The 21,990-nt window shown below is 29.7% G+C and overlaps 1 protein-coding gene and 3 long non-coding RNA genes across 7 annotated transcripts; 1 reads left to right on the top strand and 3 right to left on the bottom strand.

Moving 5' to 3' along the window:
* Positions 1-1,179: 1,179 nt before the first annotated feature.
* Positions 1,180-1,710, bottom strand: LOC133032019 (uncharacterized). Its single transcript, XR_009684980.1, has 2 exons — positions 1,595-1,710; positions 1,180-1,499 (listed from the first exon to the last, which is right to left on the bottom strand). It is a non-coding gene; the product is annotated as an uncharacterized LOC133032019 (long non-coding RNA).
* A 2,454-nt stretch (positions 1,711-4,164) lies between these two features.
* Positions 4,165-8,482, bottom strand: LOC115707093 (replication protein A 70 kDa DNA-binding subunit B-like). Of its 3 annotated transcripts, none has more exons than XM_061105824.1 (13): positions 8,387-8,482; positions 8,076-8,300; positions 7,888-7,981; positions 7,740-7,814; positions 6,428-6,580; positions 6,082-6,351; positions 5,910-6,006; positions 5,709-5,833; positions 5,553-5,631; positions 5,329-5,461; positions 5,070-5,231; positions 4,870-4,990; positions 4,165-4,767 (listed from the first exon to the last, which is right to left on the bottom strand). In XM_061105824.1, the coding sequence occupies exons 6-11, from the start codon at positions 6,149-6,151 to the stop codon at positions 5,088-5,090; spliced, it is 648 nt and encodes a 215-aa protein (XP_060961807.1). In that variant the 5' UTR covers positions 6,152-6,351; positions 6,428-6,580; positions 7,740-7,814; positions 7,888-7,981; positions 8,076-8,300; positions 8,387-8,482; the 3' UTR covers positions 4,165-4,767; positions 4,870-4,990; positions 5,070-5,087. The 3 variants fall into 3 exon arrangements, with proteins under 3 accessions (XP_060961807.1, XP_060961803.1, XP_060961810.1); XM_061105820.1 differs by having other exon boundaries at positions 7,919-7,981; XM_061105827.1 differs by lacking the exons at positions 7,740-7,814; positions 7,888-7,981; positions 8,076-8,300; positions 8,387-8,482 and adding an exon at positions 7,243-7,700.
* Positions 8,483-8,753: 271 nt separating this feature from the next.
* Positions 8,754-10,721, bottom strand: LOC115703756 (uncharacterized). Of its 2 annotated transcripts, XR_009684979.1 has the most exons (6): positions 10,509-10,721; positions 10,119-10,233; positions 9,404-9,572; positions 9,138-9,192; positions 8,956-9,052; positions 8,754-8,835 (listed from the first exon to the last, which is right to left on the bottom strand). It is a non-coding gene; the product is annotated as an uncharacterized LOC115703756 (long non-coding RNA). The 2 variants fall into 2 exon arrangements; XR_009684978.1 differs by having other exon boundaries at positions 8,956-9,192.
* Positions 10,722-14,934: 4,213 nt separating this feature from the next.
* Positions 14,935-16,721, top strand: LOC133029122 (uncharacterized). Its single transcript, XR_009683330.1, has 3 exons — positions 14,935-15,373; positions 15,474-15,549; positions 16,501-16,721. It is a non-coding gene; the product is annotated as an uncharacterized LOC133029122 (long non-coding RNA).
* Positions 16,722-21,990: the final 5,269 nt, after the last annotated feature.

The raw sequence follows: 21,990 nt of genomic DNA, 5'->3' as shown, positions 1-21,990 counted from the left end.
GGGTGAGTCCTTATGACACGTGTTGGAAAGTTATATGAGATCGTCGACATAGAAAATATAATGTCGACACGGGGAATATAGTCATGTTATGGCGTAGAAAAAGTTGAAGCTAAATTGACGATTAAGTTTAGGGAAAATAATCCTTTCCTATAGAATAATACATCTGCCCCTATATTAGTTAATAATAACGCTATTATTTTGATATGGGATTAAAGCATAGCTCATAATTAAATAAGTGATGCAATATTATAATAAAATTATCTTGAGACTTCTTTTATTACAAATAAAAAATATATATTTATAGGACTTTTCTAATGTGAAGATTTAAAAGAATACTCTATCTATAGGGATTTAAAAATAAAATGACTTTTATTGCATTTTGTAAATATAAAAGGAGGTTCGTGGCCATAAAATGTGGTGTATTATATGAGATTGGAATTGCTTTTTAACATAAATCTCATTCATTAATGTTATGTTTAATTGATGTAAAAAAACTAAGAATGTCGATCCGGGCCGCCCGCCCGACATCCACTTTTGGCCGGCGGCCGGCCCGGCCTTCTTTTGGCCTAGCGGTCAAGCCCGCCCGAGATAATTGGTAGGGTTAGGCCCGACCCGGTTTTTTTTTTTTTTTTTTTTTTTTTTGAGAATACTTATTATTTTGTTTTGTTTTGGGTATTTAATTTTGGTGGTGGTTGAGACAATTCATTATAGACACCTTTTTTATATATTATGTTATTTTAGAGAGAGAGAAAATTTGATGAGAAAATAGATAATGCATCAAAACCCACCATTGATTATTATTATTATTTGTCCTCTTTTTTTTTTATTTTCTTTCTAAAAATTATTATTATTATTATTAGGAAGTGGTTAGTTATAACTATTATACTATTACAATATGACATGCCTTATTAAAAGGGATTTCTTTTTTCTTTGGTTTTGTCTTGTTTTGAGTCATGGGTAATGGGAGAACTATTATGTTGTTTGATTATGTTTTAAAATCAATATTATAATAATTATGTAAGTCAATTTATTTTTAATGAAGAGAATTATAAGGGTGTGATGGTAATGTTTTTTTTTCAATTTTACTTTAATAATAGATAAGGTTGGAAACTAAGGTTTTCAATGAATAATTGCATTTTTGTTATAATGAATAAATGAGTGATTCAATTATGCATAATAGAGGAAAGCTTGAGATTGTACTTTTGTTACTAACAATGTTTAATACATCAATAATAACTATCAACCATAAACTCAAATATAATAACTAGCAACCATAAGTACTAAACACTACAATTTGTTCTCATCCATGTCCTCACTCATATACTAAAAAGAACAATGTACTTTCTAATCATCAAGATCAACTACGTAAGGCTCCTGCAAAAAAATAAAAACAGAAAAAAGTATTAATAATAAAAATAAATAATTTATTTGATAAATTACAAAAACTTAACTAATTACCATTGTTGGATCAACATCATTATCTTCATCATTCACTGTTGCTGTTAAAAAAAATAAAATAAATATTAATTCTAATTAAGAAATAAAAAGATGTATATAAATATATATATATTTACAATTGTTAAATAATATCTACCTTTTTTGTCAGTCTTCAACCAATTTTGTGTACATACTAATGCTTCTAATGTAGAAGGATGAAGTCTCGATCGATGTGAACTCACGTGCCTACCACCAGTGCTGAATGTAGATTCCGAAGCAACTAACGAGCACGACAAATACATCCTTGGCAATCATACTCAACAAAGGGTATTTGAGGCCCGTCACCTTCCAATAGTTGCATATATCAAATGACTCTTCAGTCCTAGGTATCAAGTTCTCCTCTAAATATAAATCCAGTTCAGACTTCATATTCTCTACTCGATAGGAAGCTCTAACAAATCTGTCAAAGTTAGAAAGGGCATCCAATCGGCGTGTTGAAGACGATGTTGATACATTTTCTTCTTGAACCCTTCTTTCTCTCAAATGAGGAAACTTAGACCCGTACTCCTCTAGTAGCTCGCAACAAAGCTCACGAACCTTCGCAATTTCAGTTACATATTGCTCATCTCCATAAATTACAGGGAAATAATATTCGAGCAACATGAACTTGTACCTCGGGTCTAAAACAACCGCCACACACATAAGCCCGTGAATCTCTCGCCAATATTTCTGGAACTTGGACATCATTTGAGTTGCCATGTCCTTAATAAAAGGCACCTCTGATAACATCCATGATTCAATGTTGGTCTTAATTTCACATATTTTTGGAAAAAAAATATTGGCGGTAGGGTACTTTGTTCCAGAAATTAATTCGGTTACTTCATGAAACAACTCTAACTTATCACACAATTGTTGAGCATTTTGCCAATCAATTTCCGAAGGGCACACCTCAAACGCAACTCCCGCACCTTGCACGTTCAAATGTTGTCTTGTAGGATAAAGCCGTGCTAAGCATTAGAAAAGTTGAATTCCACCTCGTTACACAATCAAGTGATATTTTTTTGGTGTATGGTACTCCAAGTTGACGAGCAAAGTGTCTTCAAATTTTTCATGTCTTTTTGGTGTGCCCGACCAATAAGCAACTTAACTGTCTCGAATTTTGTCAACACTATCACCAATGACAGATAAGCCTTCTTTGACAATTAGATTTAAAATATGTGCACAACAACGCACATGTAGCAACTTTCCCTTCAAAATAAAACTGTCAGGCTCAAATTGTCCTTTTAAAAGATCAATCATGGAATCATTGGCAGTTTAGTTATCGAGAGTCACTGTACTGATCTTGTCTTCTATTTTCCAATCATTAAGACAAGATCTTAGGGCCTCAGTAGTCTTTGAGCATCGTGAGGACACGGAACATACTTAAAACTCAATATCCGACCGTGTAAGTTCCAAGAATCATCAATAAAATGAGTCATTACGGCCATATATCCCTCTTCGATGATTTGCGGTCCACATGTCACCGGTTATGGCTATTCTCGCTCCTACTTTTTTCCAAATTTTGCACACTTTTCTTTCTCAGTTTTATACATTTTCATAATGTCTGACCTAATTGTATTCCTTGACACCATTTGAAACATGGGACATAAAGTGCTTGAATATTCTATAAACCCGCTATGCTCAACCATAGACAAGGGATATTCGTGCTTAACGATCATTTGAGCCAATTTGGTCCTTGCTAAATCAGGATCAAAATTAAAAAGCGAAGGGCTTTGGTTGCACTAGGATTGGCGGCAAGTTGGGCCTTTCTTACAGGACACGGTTTCACGTGAGAATTTAAATGCCTAGTCCCACTAGAACTTTCTCCCACCAGCTTACGCTCGCAATATGTTGCAACCGCTTTAATTTTTCCATCAATTTTTTCCCGTGTGAAATGATCCCATGCAGAAGTTCTTTTTCTCCATTCCCGAGTTTCATCTACTGTATTGCTAACAGATTGTACTTCATTTGTAGTTGATGGCACAAAATCAACATCATCCTCAAAATTAGAATCGATTTGACCAGACATTCTATTTTAACCTACATTAACACCATATTCTCATATCTATCAATTAATCCATGCAATTGCTTTAAAAATATGATAAACATATCTACGAAAAATCGGGCAACATTTTCCCTATTTTATTAACCTAATCATCTGTCAATTTTAACTATAAATAATCAGATAACACACAATTTATCATCCTTATATCACCGCAGCACACAAATTTCACAGAACCTACTTCACTATGGATGAATATATAAGATATTCAAACTCTTCTATAAAATTATATGTAATATAATAAAGCAATTATAAAAAAAATATATATACCTCCGATGAATCGAGATTCAAATTTCCACTTGACTCAAATTCTTTTCAAACACTTGAAAAACGCCAAAGCCTATAAAAAAATATAAAACAGAGTAAATCAAATGGAGCCAATAATTAATGTAGAATGGAGTTCCTAATACTAATTAATTACTTTGTTGTAATTAGCTCTTTCAAATTACACAACTTAAGGGCAGCTCAAGCAGAGTGCTATATACAGTTCCCATACCAGTTGGGAAAGTTATTATACACAACAATAAAATAAAATACATAGCCAAAAACACAGATATTTAGTTTTATCATATACTAGTGTGGCTTTACGTGCTCCGCACGTAAATAGCATATAAGATGTAAATATTGACATTATAATAATTTACTTCATAATAATTTAAGGTTGCAAAAATTTTTAATGTTGCAACATGATTCATTTCAAGTTGTAATGGAACTCAAAAGATTGTTAAAGTGTTCCTAAGTTGTGGCCTATTTATTTACATATTCATTCCATCCAGTAGTGATAGAGCTTCCAAAAGTGGAAGCCTATGATATAGTGTTCCAACAAGTGGCCTATTTACATATGTATTCTATCATGGAACTTTCAAAATAATTTTCAAAAGAGTAACAAAAGAGCAATTCTATCACACCCAAACTTTTTACTGCATCTGATCTTCATTAGAAGCCTTGTGGTTGTTTCCGTCTTCGTTAGTAGTTTCATGTTTCTTCTCCTCATCGTCAGCTGTAGCTTTGTGTTTCTTTTCAGGAAGAATCACAAGTGGAGTTGGATTAGGATGGGAAGTTGAAGCATTAGAGATTAATTCTTCATTTGAGAGTGGAGTTGTATTAAGGAACGAAGTGATGTTGAATTTCCATCTTTCAGTGGAGTCCTGTTTGACTGCCTTAATGTAAGCTAGTATCTCTTTGTTGTCATGTAGTTCGGGAAGTTCGTTAGGAATGCTATCACTTGCCTATAAAATAACAATTTAATTTATTAGTAAGAGAATGTTTAAAAGAATAAGCTGATTATTTTATCTTAAGTAAAAAGATATTTGTGGATTGAGTGAGAAAACCTTAATTTTGGTATTCATCAGGGTTGTTGCATTACATGAGAACAATGTTTCTACAATTTCCCCAAATACAGTTGCTGTAATCCAAGCTGATGAATCAGTTAGTTCAACATCTATTCTGCATCTGCAAGACATGAGTGTTAGTAAAAATATAATTTGAAAAGGAAAAAAAACTTGAGAAAATGCCTAAGTCATCTAATTACCTAGGGACTGCTTTGAGATCATTGTTTTTGCAATATGTACGATGAAAAGTTTCCCCATATTCGGATCCGGTAATTTCCATTACAAAGGGGACATGCCATATACCAAAATGGTTGGCCATAATTTGTGACTTTAGCAATTGCTTTGACCCAGAAAGTTGTTTGCTGAAATGGGAGATTACATTGTAATGTTATCTAATTGAGAAAATAATAAAAGAACAAAATAAAAATGATAAAAAAGGAGAAGTTAAAAGGAGTTTACCATGTTTAACATGTCATTTATCTTGCTTATATCAGTAATTTGATCAGAAGGAGGAGGTGAAAGATTTGTTGCAGGAAGAAAATATGCTTTTTGAGTGATCCTCTCATTGAGGATGCAGTTGTTTCGAGTTATCCTAATTTTTGAAACATTAAAAAACATACATTAGTAAGGTAATAGTGATTATATGAAAGCATTAGGAAGCATATGATAGATTTATATCTTACCAGGCACGAAGATCTTTAGCAACTTCCAACTGAGGTTCAATTAAAAAGCAGCTTGAGTTTTTTGTGGATATTGACATGCCTACAAGATTAAATTTGTTTTAGAATAATTTGGTATGAATTTTTTTTTTTAAAAAAAAGTAATAATTATTTGATTACCATTGTAGCAAACCACTTTGAGTCGTGTTCCAATCATAATTGGTTTCTTATGAATGATGTTTGAGATTGCAGCACATTCGTTGTCAACAAAATTATTCCACATTGTAAGTGTAGCTATGTTAAACCTACAAAGTAAATAATAAAATTTAATAAAATAATATATTAATATTATATAATAAAAAGAAATCTGAAATAACTTACTCATTATCCACAAGAACAAGTTCTTGGATTGTAGCTTCTCCATGACGATTGTGTATTTGACGTTTAGGACGAATGTCTATGACAGCAGCAATCAAATCTAAGAAGAACCAAAATTATAATTAGTAGAAGTATGTAATATTGTGAAAAAAGGGAGCTAAGTGTGGAAACTTACTAATTTCTTTAGATGGAAGATCAATATACTGTTGTATATTACTAAGAGGCACAAAGTTGTAAGTAGACATCAACAGATCATCATAATTTTCTTGGAGCTCTTTAATTTTAGTTTTTCCAGTTATGACCAATTGGAGATCTCCATATTTTTGTAATCCAATTTGCAATCTTTGACATGAGCATTAGAAATTGCGTATGCTTTTGTCATGTGCAATGTCTGATGCAAGGCTTGAATATCAGCTTGATAAATAGTTGCTTCGATATGGTTTTCCTACAAACATTATATATAATATAGGTCAATATTAATAGGCAGTAAGTAAAATGAAAATATATTAATTGGTTTTTACCTGTGGATCAATTAGAAGCAAATTCTGATATTTGACAGAGTTTCTGGATTGGCGTGGAGGAGTTTTTTCAACTACAATTACTTGGCTGTCCAATTAGTTTGACCTCTTGTGATATGAGGTATTAGTTGGTATTTGAAGTCATTGCTTTGTGGCCTAAATTTTCAAAATAGTTAAAATATTATATAATTAAAATAATTATTATGAGATGAGAACAAAAAAACATACAGAGCAAATATGGTTATACAAATTCTTAAAACTATTATGACATGGCAAAAAAATGCATGCAAAATAAATGTGGGTGTAAAATTTACTTGTCTAAAGTTATTAGCGTGTGAACCTTGTCGTAAAGGTGTTCTATACACTACAAATGGAGGAAAGATCAAATGCATACAAAGTAAGAAATTAAAATATAATACTAAAAGAGATATATGAGATATGAATGAAATAATAATAATAATAAAAGTTATTACTTAGCAACCTGTGAGAAATTTTTAAAAGTGTATATAATTTTTGTAATTTTTATATCTTGTTAAAAGTGATAAACTAAATAAGAAAAAAGAAAAATACCCCCAAATAATCAAGGTTGGAATCTATGAACTAAAACAGACAAGTATTTTAAATATTTAAATGATGAAACTAAACAAAGATGAAAGATTAGGTCCTTAAGTGTTCAAGCATCAATTCATCAATAAAAATAGAAAAATACTCAAAACCACAATAAAGTGAACTATACCATCTTTATTGCCTTGCCTTTCATTCATAATTCATCTCATTTAAAATACTATATGAATGGATTAGTAAAGAATTTAATTTACATTGTCGTCATCTTGAAGTAGCTTAGATGAAAGTTTGTTGATTTTAATAGTGTCCAGAAGTGTGGAGTTCTTTTTTTTTTTTTTATTTTCACCTAAGCAAATGAGAAATTTGGATTAAGCAGTAGTATTTATATGTATATGTGTTATTTAAAAATAAAAAAAAAACCATATTATTTGTCATTTGAATATGCTATAAGTACATGCATGTTGCCAAGTTTTAGTTTATAATAGTTTTGTAACTACATGCTGGCTGACAAGTGTATATTTTGTAATACATGTAATTGCCAAATGTCAATTTAAGAAAGAGAGAGAGAGAGAGAGAGAGAGAGAGAGAGAGAGAGAGAGAGAGAGAGAGAGAGAGAGAGAGAGAGAGAGAGAGAGAGAGAGAGAGAGAGAGAGATAAAGTGTAGTGAGCATTTAATTTTTTCATTAATTTAATTAGATATTATGTGTAAAAAAAATTGATCTTTAAGAATAGTACAAAAATGATCACTCACTTGTCTTGGAATGTAGTCATTTAGGATGATGGGAAGCCCCCTAATCAAGGCCTCAACAATTGTACCAGGTTCAGCCTATGAAAAACAATAATAAAATGATCAGAAATGTTCATGACAATATATTTATCTACATATATATATATATTACCCTATGCAGAGTGTCTTTCTAAGTAGGTCACCTTTGTTATTATGCAATCACAAGCTCCCATGCATTTCTCCATTTGGTTTTCGAAACCTCTAATCTAAAAAAGGGTGACAAAGAAATATTACTGTTTTGGAGTTTAATCTCAGTTATGGTAAGAAAAAATAAAAAGCTAAGTACAGTCAACTACTCACCTTGACTGAAATCTTTCATTCTTCAGATTCAAGTCTGGATAGAAGTGTTTTATTTCGGCCACATATGATAATTAACTGTCCAATTGGTTTGCCAGCTTCTTTGTGATAAAGTGATTCACGAAGAGCCATTGCAGTCTTCTTTATAGGTCCCATTCCTTCACCACCTCCCATTACCAAAACAGCAGGCAAGTCAGGATCCATTTCGAGTTCTTGTCTCAATTGATCCTGGACCAAAAGGAACAAAACTTTTAGATAAGAACATTCATAACAGAAAGCTAGAGACATAAAAAAGTGAAATTTTAGCCATCCACCTTGGAAAGAACTGTTCTAGCAAAAGATGGCCGGATTGCCATCAAATAAAGTTGTTCCAACTCGAATTTGGGTAACATTGATATTGTATGTTGGATTTCTTGAGAAAGAAAAAAAGAATATTACAAAAATAACAATGCAATGGAAATCTTCTACTATGCCAAAATTTAATATTCCAACTTAAATAGTTATCACCATCAAGTACAGGAGAATTTACCACTTACTGTGATGGGTTCAAATTAAATGGGGTCTCTTGCTGATCGAGACTGCCCTTGTCACCAAAACTAATTCTTCCAACCCCATCTTGTCCAAAACACATGGAAAAAGAATTTGCTATAAACCCTTCCCTCGATAAAATGCTAGGTACGATATCTTCTCCATTCCAAGCCCAAAGAATAAACCATTGGGAGCTGCAACATCAAGGAATGAACCGCTTTGAACCTCTCCACAACTGCATATAATTCATGATACATAATCATCTACAGACGTTTAAATTGTGAAATGAACAATACCAATCAAGTTTAACAAAAATTTCATTTATAACAAATAAACAAGATGAAATGGAACTCACCCGAAAGTGACGTATGCCTCAACAAGTTCCTGATATTTATCTTCCCTTTTCAAGTGCAGGACATCCTCTATCAATACTCCAGAAGTAGATGTTTCTCCTGAGACATAAGAGACCATGTAAGGGCAACTGCCTAATTCAAGGCAACGATTCCGACGGCCACATATAGTATTGTTGCAAGTAACCTTTTTGCTTGTTGAAGAGCCATGGCGCTCTGCATCAACTCGGCCTCCAATCCGTCTGCAAATGAAGAAAGCAATTAAAGGAAAAAACAAACAAAAGTTATAGAATGAAGAAAGCAATTAAAGGAAAAAACAAACAAAAGTTATAGAATGAAGAAAATCCCTCAAATAAATGGTATATTTGGAGCGAAGAGTGAAAGATTAAAATCGATTGGAATTCGTTAAAGCTTTTTATTTCAATATTTTATATTGTGTTTAGAAGGACAAACCTGTTGATCCGATTGGGAGTAGTGTTTCTCTACCCTATTTCTTGATGTGGGTGGCGATGGTGGTGGTCGTGTAAACAGTACCCCCTAAACTCCCCATCGTTGGCGGTGTGGAAGCACTGATCGTGGTCTTTTTGGGAAGAAGAGGGTTTTGGAGGAGTGGAAATCCAATCTAGGGCATATAATTAAGGGAGAAGAAAATTAATACAATAAAATAATATTATTCCCTTGAAAGGAAAAAAATAAATAAAAAATTATAATAAGAAAGCTAATAAAGTTTTATAGAAATTATCACAGCTGTTGACAGCTGTTACCTTAGTTATAGCTCAATGAGGGTTATATTTGTAAATTGACTATCAAAAGCCCAAAGAATTATTCTCTTTTTTATAAAGGTTTATAGATATATGTCGACTTGAATGAGCTACATTTGGCTGCTTGCATTATTATTATTGCATTTTATTGTAATTATATATATATATATATATATATATATCCACAACTGTTATAGTTTTGCCTGGTGTTATACTATTACTGTCCTCATTTTGGTTACTATAAGCTCACTGCTCACTTCTACAGATCCTTGTTTTTTTACTGTATAATAAGCCTAAGAACAAGAAGCTAACCAAAAAGCAGAGAGAGAAAAAAAAATCAAGAAGGCAAGCCCGATTCTGTGACTGAAATTTTCTTTAACAAATGAGTTCTTAATTGAATTTCTAACCTTGATTCTTGAGTTGGAATGTAATTCCAATACCTTCGATCATCTATTCCAGTTATTCTCAAGGCCTTTGACGATATCAACAAACAAAGTTTCCCACTACTCTTCTCCAACCAAGCTTCCTATACATAATAATAATATAACATTTGTAAGAGATAATGTATATATAAATAGTTATAAATGAGCCCAAAATCTCAGCTGGGAAAATGGTCAAACTGGGACTTCGTAAGTGAGCCCAAAATCCCAGAAAACAGCATCATAAAGCACAATAGTATATAAGAGCTAGCATTGTGTTCCTGTTAACATTGAAGCTTAAATAGAAGAAGAAGAAGAAGAAGAAGAAGAAGAAGAAGAAGAAGAAGAAGAAGAAGAAGAAGAAGAAGAGAAGAAAACCAGCCTGACTGCCTGAGCGATGACGAGGACAGGAGACTACCGAGCACGAACTAGACCACCGTGGGAGGCGAAGAAAGAGAGAGCGATGACTGGTTTGGGTTGGGCAGCCTGGGCTCTGTCGACGGAGAGAGAAGTCGAAATTGAAACTGAGATTTAGGTTTAGAATTTGGGATTTTTTTTTAGAGATTTAGTTTTTTTTTTAATATTTTAAAACCGGGCATGTGTACCGACCGAAATAATATATGCGGGCCGGGCCAAGCCCGAAGCCCGATAAAAGCCCGAATAATGCGGGCCACAGTCCCGGCCCGCGAAAATGGCCCAGATTGACATTCCTAAAAAAAAACACTCATTTTTCTTCTTTTTCTTTTTATAAAAAATTACACAATAAATTAAAGGGATCATTACATAAAATACTACTTTTTGTAAAAAAAAATTATATTTTTATGTTTATTTTTTTTTATATATATATATATATTTTTACAGTTTTCCATAGAAACAACAAAAAAACTACATAAAAGTAACATAAAAATAACATCAAAACAACAACAAAAAAATAACACACAGATAACAAAAAAAATCAACAACAAATTAACAAGAGTACAACATAAAAAGACCGTATTTTTCGTAGATAAAATAAAAAAAAAATCGTAAAAATATTTAAAATTCAGTGAAACCGTATTTTTGTAATTTTTGTAATTTTTTCTTTTGTGTATTTGTGAAATAATTCCTAAATTAAAACTCATTTTTTTAAGTCACATCACAGTTTTAAACTTTTTTTATAATTATATTTTTTAAATCAATTTTTTTAATTATATTACGTTAAAAAAAATTATAATATTTTTCATTTTTAAAACGGTACAAATTTTTAATTCAATTGCAACATATAATAATTAGAAGAACAAAGTTTTAATCGTCTTAAAAATAAAAAATATAAAAGAATTTTATAGTAGGGACCACTTTTTTCCCTTATTGGATATGGTCTCTATGGTTAACATTTAGAGAAATTATAATTTTAAATCTAACTATATATTTTAATTTGTATCATATATTCTTATTCTATTATAAAAATTTAGAGCTTAACAATTATTATAAAATATTTTAAAATAATATATAAAAATATAATCATATAATACTATAATATTATAAAATATTTTATAAATTATTATAAAATATTTCACTTAAATTTTATATTATATAAAATAACATATAATATCATAATTAAAAAAAGGAATATACATTATATTTACAAAGCATAAAATTTAAAATTATATTTACATTATTACAAAAATCGTATGAAGCGTGGGTATATTTCCTAATTAACTAGAAATCTAAAAAATATCTTATCTGATTGCCACGTAAAAAAAAATTATATCGCTTTTAGTCAAATTGTCGTTTTAACTGTTTTATTTACGTTTTGATTAGTTTTTCCTCTATAAACTTTTCTCAAATAGATTTTTGAAGTCTTAGAGGGTATATTTGTATATATATATATATATATATATATATAAAGTGTGTTTTGTGACTTCAGGTTGTACCCTATTCCCTCAGCCTAATGCTTTATTCGTCCAATTATCCTCTTTTTTTTTTTTAGCAAAACCAAAAGCAAAACTCACATATTACTCACTCACATTTTATGCTCCAAACCCTCTCGGTAGAGCTATAATGAGTTTTAATCTGGCGATTAATAACTCATTCAACCATTAGTTCTCAGACTCCTCAACTCTTCCTATTAATGTCGGATTTTTAGTTTTATTGATGTTTTTGATAAGTTTTTCTTCTATAAACTTTTCTCAAATCCGTTTTTGAAGTTTTTTTGGGTATATTTGTAAAAAGTGTGTTTTTGTGACGTCAGGTTGTCCCACATTCCCTCAACCTAATGCTTCGTTTTATCCTCTCTTTCTTGATAGCAAAAGCAAAAAAGCAAACTCACGCATTACTCACACATTTTATGCTCCAAACCCTCATAGTAGGGCTACAATGGGTTTTAATTCGCTGATTCAAGACCTATTCAACCATTAGTTGAAAGTATTCTTCTATAAATTATTTTTTTTAATAATATATTTTTTATCTTTTAATCTCTAACTTTATTTATTTGTGATTCCATTGACAGATGGCAGAGATGAATAATAATAAATATGATTTTATTGAGAATATGAATTTTCTTATTGGGATAGAAAAACACTCCCACCATCAAATTTACCCAAACTTGATGATAACTTTGATAGAGATGAATGATTAATTGTTATTAACTAACTCAAACTCACTAATGTATGTATTAGTTAATTCCTATCTCATATAATTAATCATTATATTTATGTGTGCTAATTGATATTTATTTTAAATATTAAAGTTTTCAAGTTGATTACATTCCTAATAACAAAGAGATTTGGGGTTCGTTTGCTATCTATTGAAGCAGCTTATGCAGCAGTTGCTGAATTTAACAGGCTTATATGAAAAGCTTTGTATAATACATAATTTTATATAAATTTTATAAACTAATATACTAGTTTATGTTCACCTAGAGCCAATAAGGTTATTCATGAATTAGTTGTGCATGCACTTAGAGTGAGATTATCTATCTTTTTTAATTGATATGTATTAACCTTTTATTCTTCTTAATAAAAGTGTAATTTAAAAAAAAAAAAAAAAACTTATAAATATTTATATAAAATAAAGAGAATAATAAAATTGGGTGCCAAATAAATAGAATCATTTTTGAGACATTACTTTGTCTTCCGTTTCCACAAGAAAACATGAATATCCTCTAGCAAACCCAATTAATCAAATTGCTGCAAATTGTGCATGCACCAGTGCATGTTTAAACTCAACACTTTTATCTATATCTTTTAAATCTACAAATTTATAATGCTTAATTAAATGAGTACCAAGTTTTTTTTTTTTTTGAAAAGGTATCAATGAGTACTATTAATTAAAAATTTAGAATATCTTATCTAATTGCCACATACAGATGAAGAAAGAAATTATATCGTTTTTAGTCACACTATCGTTTATCTTTTTAATGTCGTTTTAACTGTTTTATTGATATTTTAATCAGTTTTTCTTATACAAACTTTTCTCACATTAATTTTTGAAGTTTTAGAGGGTATATTTGTAAAATTGTGTTTTGTAATATTAGATTGTCTCCATTCCCTCAGCCTAATGCTTCGTTCGTCTAATTATCCTCTCTTTTTTTATAGCAAAAGCAAAACCAAAACCAAAACTCATTCATATTTTATGCTCCAAAATCTCTTAGTTGAGCTACAATGAATTTTAATAATCCACCAATTCAAAACTCAACCATTATTAGTTCTCCACTCTTCTTATTTTTTATACTTCTTCTTCTTCTTTATTATGCTCTGATTTTTTGATCAAGTTTATTATGCTCAAAGAATCTTAAATGTACGATCACTTTTCAATTAATTAGGTATTTTTAGTTTCTACTTGAAATACTGATTTTTTCTGCCATAATCTATAGTATACATACATTTTGTTTAAACAAACAAAGTAAGAATATAGATGTACTTTTTATTCTAATGTAAATATATTTTTATTTATGTAATAGCCAAAATATTCAGTTATTAATTTTCTATTATATTGGTCTAGAAACCTCAATGTGGAAATAGTGATTACATAAAATATATTACTTTATCCAGTAATTCTCTGAACTTAGTACTATATTAATAATATTTTTCAAGAATTTATAATACTTTAGTAAACATATAATAATTTTAGATAAAGCTCAAAATTATAGCTCTTTATTAAGATGAAGTGCCTTGATGAATTACATATGATATATATTTGAGAATTATTTACGTGGTCAAAGGAATGAAATTTGTCTATGTTAGTTAATCATTTTTTAAAATTTGTATTTAACCTAGTAGTATTTATCAAGAGAATTGTGTCATTCCTATAAATTAAACTTTGCTAAGAAATTATTTGATTAGGAAAGTGTTTTATCAATATTATTATTGTCATGATTATTAATTAGCCATTTAATAATGAAGTGATATGTATTACTATACTATGTTAGATAGTAATAATTATAGTAGTAGCAGTAGTTAAGTGATATATAGCTCCGGCCAAAAGCTTTGAATAATAAGCTTAGTTAAATATAGCAAAGTATTAATAGTAGCACATATATATAAATATATAATCCTTTAAGATAAAGTAATTTTGGGTCAAATACATAAAGTATTTGTATATACATGTATAAAAGATGTAGCTAGAAGATAATTCAAAAATTCTAAAATAAAAACTTTGTCAATCAAAGTCCACACGTGTGAGTAAAACTCTCAACAAATGGGACTAAATCACATCGCTTATTCTAGCTTTTTATGGGTGAACTTCTTCAATGAACCATATTGGCCGAATTTATGGCTAGGAGGTTAATCTAAACTAGAGTTAGTAGCAAAGTTAAGTTATCTAGGGTGTGGTTAAGTTCTTAGCCTATAAATACTATTAAAGCTTATACTCTCCCTCATCACCTCTAGTTATCTCTGCCACTATTACCATTTACACTCACAATCTCAGTAACTCTTAAAAGTGTCCAAGCTCTCTCTTTCTCTAAGCTAGATCAACTACCTCACACAACTATAAATCAGCAATATACTTCATAACTTTCACTCCCATATATAAATCACGATACACCTCAAGCCATACCATTATCATTCTTTAATTAGTCTCCCATAGCCTTAGATTAAACACCAACTTTTATACGCCTAGAAACTATTCAAGATCTAATATCGTCACATTCATCTATCCTCTCGCATATATATATATATATATTTCATCATACTGGCGTCACTATCATTATCATTTCACATTCAAGTTATTAGTGCTCCACTAAATCTCATTTGGAAATTAAGGTATATCATTTGATAGTTTTGAATTTGTAGATACAGAGTTAACGTTTCTAATATATATATAACACTATAATATATTCTAATTAATAAGTGTAAAATTTAGGTTTTTCGTAAGAAACTCATTATTGGGTCTCAAGGATCACTCTCATTACAATCAAGGCTGGAACTCCACATTCGAGGTAAGGAAATTAAGTAGAAAAACATAAGTTTTCTGTATGTAATATTCTTCATAGAAAGAGTGAGAATAGTAAAAGAGAAGTTAACTAAGGTCTTCTGCCTGACTCTTTATTATTTGTTATTTAGGGCTCGTTTAGAACACCGTATTAGGTCGTATTGTATTGTATTGTATTATATTGAATTGTATTTTATGCGATACTTTTACGTAAAACTATATGTGGTATTAACTTTTATGGACACCTAAATATATAATATTTTAGTATAAATTAAAGTTTAACATAGTATTATATAAAAATATGATATATAATCCAATACAATACAATACGACCTAATACGACATTCCAAACGAGCCCTTAATGTACTGTATAATATATATTTAAATAATATGTTTATAAGATTCATGTTATTTATGTATGTTTACAGTATTAGAGCATGACCATTGCTAAAGGTATATATTTAAATAATGTATTTATAAGATTCATGTTATTTAAGTATGTATGTAAATAGTGTGTTTATAAGATTCACATTATTTAGTTATGATTGTTATGTTATTTAAATAATGTATAGTAGTTTGACATTATTTAAATTAGATAGATTATAGTTTATGTGACATGGTTTGACCGAGAAGATAATGGTTAAATACTTGATTGTTGGGTCTATATGGTAGATAGGGGGCCATTTAGTAGTGGGTATGATTTTACTGAACCCAACCCTCTGCCATTTAGTCCAATAGCTCGGGTTTATTTGCCAAAGTCGGATTCGGGCGTAATCATTTTATGTGATTTAGCTTAGAACCTAGTTATTAGCTACTAGTGATATGATTAAGTTTATGTTTTGCTAGTTGTCTATATATGTGCATGTGCATTTTTAGTTAAGTTTTATTTATGTGACTACCTGACACACATTTTCTTACTGAGTTTGGTAGCTCACCCTTATTAAATTACCATGTCCAGACCAAAGTAACTGAAAGTCTAGAATGCCGGTGGCGAGTGGAACTTTGGACGCTTGTGTGTGTAAACTCGCTGAGGGCCATATAACTGCGGGCGGTCTAGGGCGCTCTATTTATTTATTTATGTTATTAAATTTATGTCGCAATTATTTTAGTTATTATTTATTATGTCTTTTGTACGAAAACTGGCCAGTTATGAACATTTTCAAGTATTAAATAATAATGCGACATTATGATTTTCCGCGTTTAACGTTTGTAAATAAAATTAATATTTTTATAAAAATACGGGCGTTACAATTTATGTAAAAAATTAAACATGTATAATATATAAAAAATATGAAAAACTTTGTATAATATATAATTTTATAAATTATTATACTAGTTTATATTTGTCGTACATTTACACTTATTAGATTTTAAAATTTTGAACTACTAGTTTTCTATTACTTATCAGAGAGTATCAAGTATTTCTTCTTGCTATGTTACCTAGATTGAAAGCCTCTTCTTGTTATTTTTACTATAAATGAAGGTTTGATATGAGTGATGAAAACAAATTATCTCAAGGGAGAGCCTATATATGTGTAGGTAGATACATATTTGTTATTATTTCAACTGTATTAGCACTAACAATAATAAAAAAAAAATTATTACTTTTTTTTTTACGTAAGGATTATTTTTAAATCAATTTTGTTTCTTTGTATATTTAAGTAAATTACATAATTAATTTTAATTTCATTCAACATTATTTGGTTTTATTAAATATGTCTCAAAAGAATAACATAGTTATTGTTAGAAAAATGAACAAAATAGAGTTTGATTGGAGACCCAAAGACATTTTGCCTCCAACAAGATAACTAGACCATTTAATTTAAGTAATTATTTTTCTTTTCTATTAAATTATTATTGTTAAATTAATGTTTTTGAAATTAATGACAAAATTATTTTCTTAAAAAAATTGATATACTTTGTATGAAAAGCTCATAAAAAATATGAAAAGCTTTGTATAATTAGTGATAAGTGATAATAATTTTTCTCCAATTAAAAGGTACACTATAATTGAGTGCTCAAATTATGATGTTGAAACAATGTTTACTATTATATCTTCTAAGGGGTAAATGAAATAGAATATAAGTGTTTTTAAAGTTAATTGTAATGTTGTAATTTTTTTATCAATTTTTTTTATCAAACGATCTAAGAATTAGATAGCTGATTTTTAAGCTCATTTTTCTAATTCTAGTCATGGTCGTGTCTTTAATGAGAAATGTATCTCAATTGAATTATAAATTATTATTTTAATTGATTCTCATATATAAAATTTCATGATTTGTTAAAAAAAAAAATAGTTTAAAATTATTGTCTTGTTAGTTACACACAAAACTCTTGTTACCACATGAAAAAGAAAAAAGAAAAGGAAATGATAACGTATATTTTTTTTATCATTTTTTTTCTATGTTTACGTTAATTATTTTACTATTTCATTTATACATAATTTTTTTGATTAATTTTAAATTTAAGTATAAATTTTATTTTCATATTTTACAATTTCTTCATAAATCACTTTCTTCTTACTTTTTTTTTTTTTTTTTTTTCTGCAATGAATTCTTGTTCTGTCCACCGCAGGCTCGAATTTAGGCATAAGCAGACTAGACCTGTGCCTAGGATCCACCTAACCCAAGGACCCAAAAAAAATTCTTTTTAAAATTATACAATTTTTTATTGATTTTGAAAAATACCGTATTTTTGTTTCTAAATAAGGGCTCAGAAATATTCTTTTGCGTTGGCCCACAAGATTTCTTGGCCAACCCTGGGCCAGCGCTTAAATCTCCCTAGCTTGAAGTTGTATCCTAAAATGAATATCATTCTTCTTCTTCCTCAAAACTCACAGTCGCTCACCACTATGAAAAATGAAGCTTGATTTCTTCCTGATCGAAACGGAATTTGCTACACATATCACAATCCTAAATCATGATCAAATCATATATCGCAATCTCAGCTCCTTCTTCTTCCTCTTCTGAGTTATTCTCTCTTCTCTGTGATTGTTCAAGCGCACAACGTAAGACTTTCATAAAATGAAACTGAAGAGACAACAAATATCACAATCCAAATTACAACCCTAAATCACCATCAAACCATGTAATAATCTCAACCATACTCTAGTCACAACCTAAATTACAAGACCAACACATGAAGTTTCCATTAATTTTCTAAACAAAACTAAATAGTCGCAACTGATATTGCAACACAAATCGCAATTGATATTGCAACCCTAAATCACTATTAAACATATCGCAATCGTAGTTATAAAGTCACAAATTACAACATTGAATAACCATTAAACCATATCGCAATTTTATATATGCCCCTTCGCAACCTAAATTGCAACCTAAATCGTTGTTAGGATTTTATGACCTAAATAAAACTCATTGTAATATAATCTTATTGTAATGACCGCTTTAGTAATTTGGAATAGAATTAAAGGCAACTAGCACTAATTTCTGATATTTTTTAATTATTTATGAATTTAATTATTTGTGGGCCCTATTGTTAGAAATGGACATTAGAGTTATAATTTGTCAATTCGGAAAATTTTATTAAACTCTAGGGGTATTATTTGACTTATATGTGAAGTAGCTTATTTTTGTAATTTTTGCTCGGCGACAACGGAAAATGCGATGGATGGCTAGTTTGATCACATGTGTAAGTTTAGAACCTTATTTCTTAGTGGGATATATATTGTTAAAAATAAAATACCGAGATTAGGCGGGGTTATGGAATTTGACCATTTTACCCCTAGTCTTAAAAATGCTTAAGTTGTAAGTTAAGGGGAATTTTAGTCTTTTTGTTAAATGGAGAGTTAGGTGGCTGCCTAGAAATGTGACACCTAGCAACTAAATATTCAGCAAGGTTAATTCAATTAACCTTAGTTTTATTTTAGGGAAAATATAGAGAAATTAAGAAAAAGTCAAGAGAAACTCTTTCTCTTTCTTCCTTTCTCTTCGAGCAGCACCAAACCAAGCAGGAACCAACTGTTTTTTAGCTGTTCTCTAGAAATTTAGTAGAGATGCAAGGGTTCTTGAAGCTAAGGTAAGCCCTAGTAACACGCTCCTTTAGTTTTTGAATTTTATGGTTGGTTGAGTATGTGATTTTGTTAATTGGTGGTTGTTAGGGTTAGAAATACTTAGGGTTTGGTTTTTATGATCATTTTAGGTTGATTAAAGGTTCTAGTAGCTGGTTTTACCACTTTGTGTTGAATTTATGCAAGTTTGAGCTTTGAACTTAAAGCTTTGATCTGTAATGGCATGTTGAGTTTCATTAAGTTTTTCTGTGAACTACTGGTTGGGATTTATTGTGTATACCCTAATTAGGTACTCTGGAAGGTTTGGTTGCATTTGGTGGAGTTTTGAGCAAGAAATAGGGTTTTTGGGTGAACTAGTGTAAACCGGCTAGCCGGTTTTACCAGTACAACTGGCTAGCCGGTTTTGGAAGGGTCCCTGGATGCTCTATTTTCTCAATTCTCGTCCATTTCAGTGCCTTAGTTGGGTGTTTTCCTATTTCCTGAGTTAGAGTAATCCCTAGAGAGTATAACAGAACCTAGAGTGGTGGGTTCGGGTTTCCCAGATTAGGGTTTTGATCATGTGATTTACCCGATTTCATTATGTGATTAGGGCATCCATCTAGCACGAGACTTTCCGTTCAGGTCGACCAACACACTTGAATCTGGAAAGAAGGTAAGAACTGTGTATAATATGTAATATGAATATCTGAGTGTATATATGTGTTAAGTGTATATGCATGCTTATGTGTTAGTCGCAGTGCATTGGTATAGTGAATATTGTTTAAGAGTACATTACAGTGATACCGGCACAAGTACGGGAAAGTATAGGGTGTCTGTGGTACATCACTCAGTGGTACTCAGGGTACGAAACAAACCTTACCAACACTCGAACTTCTCTTTAACAGCTTTGGTTGCATTGTCACCCGGCTGTTCAGGAGACGACTCAGTTAACACAAATAAGGCACTTTCACCTATGAGAGCAATATTAATGTTCTCATTCCATTTTGGGAAGTTAGATCCATTTGGCTTATTTTCAGTCAAGAGTGATAACATGGGATTTGACATGGCTATACAGGATACTACAAAATAATAAATAGAAATCAATTATGGTTTAACACAAAATCCAATTCAGAAATTATAAGCACATAGCAAGTAGGAATGATAAGAGAAAATACTAAAAAATACAATCCTAAATAATTTCCAAGGTTTTCAACAAACTGATATCAGTGTCCCGTTTAGGCGAGAGTCAAAGCTACCATCCATTGAATAGAGTTGTCAGCTCATCTAAAATAATAAATATTCTAGCAACCTTTTATTCGATCAAGATTGGAATCCAGCGTTGTCCCGTTTAGGCGAGAGTCAAGGCTATTCTATCTTATGAGCTTCCACCATTGTTTCATATTTTGTAAGTCAAATACAGTCGCCACCATTAGGGTGATCAATACCATATAAAACACTTACAAATATACTTATCTTTCGAGATTAAACGGTGCTAACTTGCTAATGAACGTTCCTCCATTAGGGAGGATTACTCACTAAAACAAAAGCTATGTAAAACCAACAATGGAGATCGAATATCTTAATAATAATAAAGCTCATTATTTAAAATGTATTTTCTTTTATTATTTATAATATAATATTTTCATTAAATATCAAATTTAGAATAAAACTCTAAATAGAATTTAATTTAATATTTATAAAATTATACTTAGATGGTTATGAAAATAAATTGAATTATTTCCATCTTAGTATTAATTTTCCAATAAATATTAAGAAAATTATTTAATTTAAGTTGTATTAATTTAAATTAATTTGCAACTCAAATTTAAATTTTCATAAGAATATATTCATTGTATTTGGAAAAAGAAAGTATAATACTATACTATTTTCGAAATACTTAAATAATAATTTCTAGAAAAAAAATACTTCAAGCAAAAATATTATCTATCTTGATTTTCTTTTGACTAATTAATTCAATTTCTAATAATATATTTTAGTTCATTTATTTTAAATTAATCATTAAATGAAAAAATCATTGATTTAAGTTGGTTCAAAAATTAATTAAAATAAATAATTAATTTACAACTTTAATCTATTTTTCATGATAAATTCAAAATCATCTTGCATAATTAAATGCAATTTCAAAATTGATTAATAAAATAAATAAAATATATTTTGAAAATTATTTAAATTTAAGTTGTAAAAATAAATTTCAACTTAAAATAATTTTCTATTTAATTAAGTATCATGGAAAAAAATATTTAAGTATCATGATGAAAATCAACTTAGATATTAAAATTTTTAATTTAATTAAATGTATTAAATTCAAGAAATAAATAATTAAGTGTAGAGAAGGCTTAATTATTAATCTCTAGTTTAATACTAGGAAAAAAAATATTCTTAGCTTGAATTGTACCAAAATTAATTATAAAATAATTA

Source organism: Cannabis sativa, chromosome 1 (assembly GCF_029168945.1).
Source record: "Cannabis sativa cultivar Pink pepper isolate KNU-18-1 chromosome 1, ASM2916894v1, whole genome shotgun sequence".
Classification (NCBI taxonomy): Eukaryota; Viridiplantae; Streptophyta; class Magnoliopsida; order Rosales; family Cannabaceae; genus Cannabis; species Cannabis sativa.
This window is presented reverse-complemented; position numbering and strand designations above follow the sequence as displayed.

Coding starts and splice junctions, on each gene's coding strand:
- LOC115707093 (XM_061105824.1), bottom strand. CDS start 6,151: ATGTCTACTTACAACTTTGTGCCTCTTAGTAATATACAACAGTATATT. Junction 5,632..5,708: donor CAAAGTGGTTTGCTACAATG/GTAATCAAATAA, acceptor TTAATCTTGTAG/GCATGTCAATATCCACAAAA. Junction 5,232..5,328: donor TAAATGACATGTTAAACATG/GTAAACTCCTTT, acceptor CTCCCATTTCAG/CAAACAACTTTCTGGGTCAA.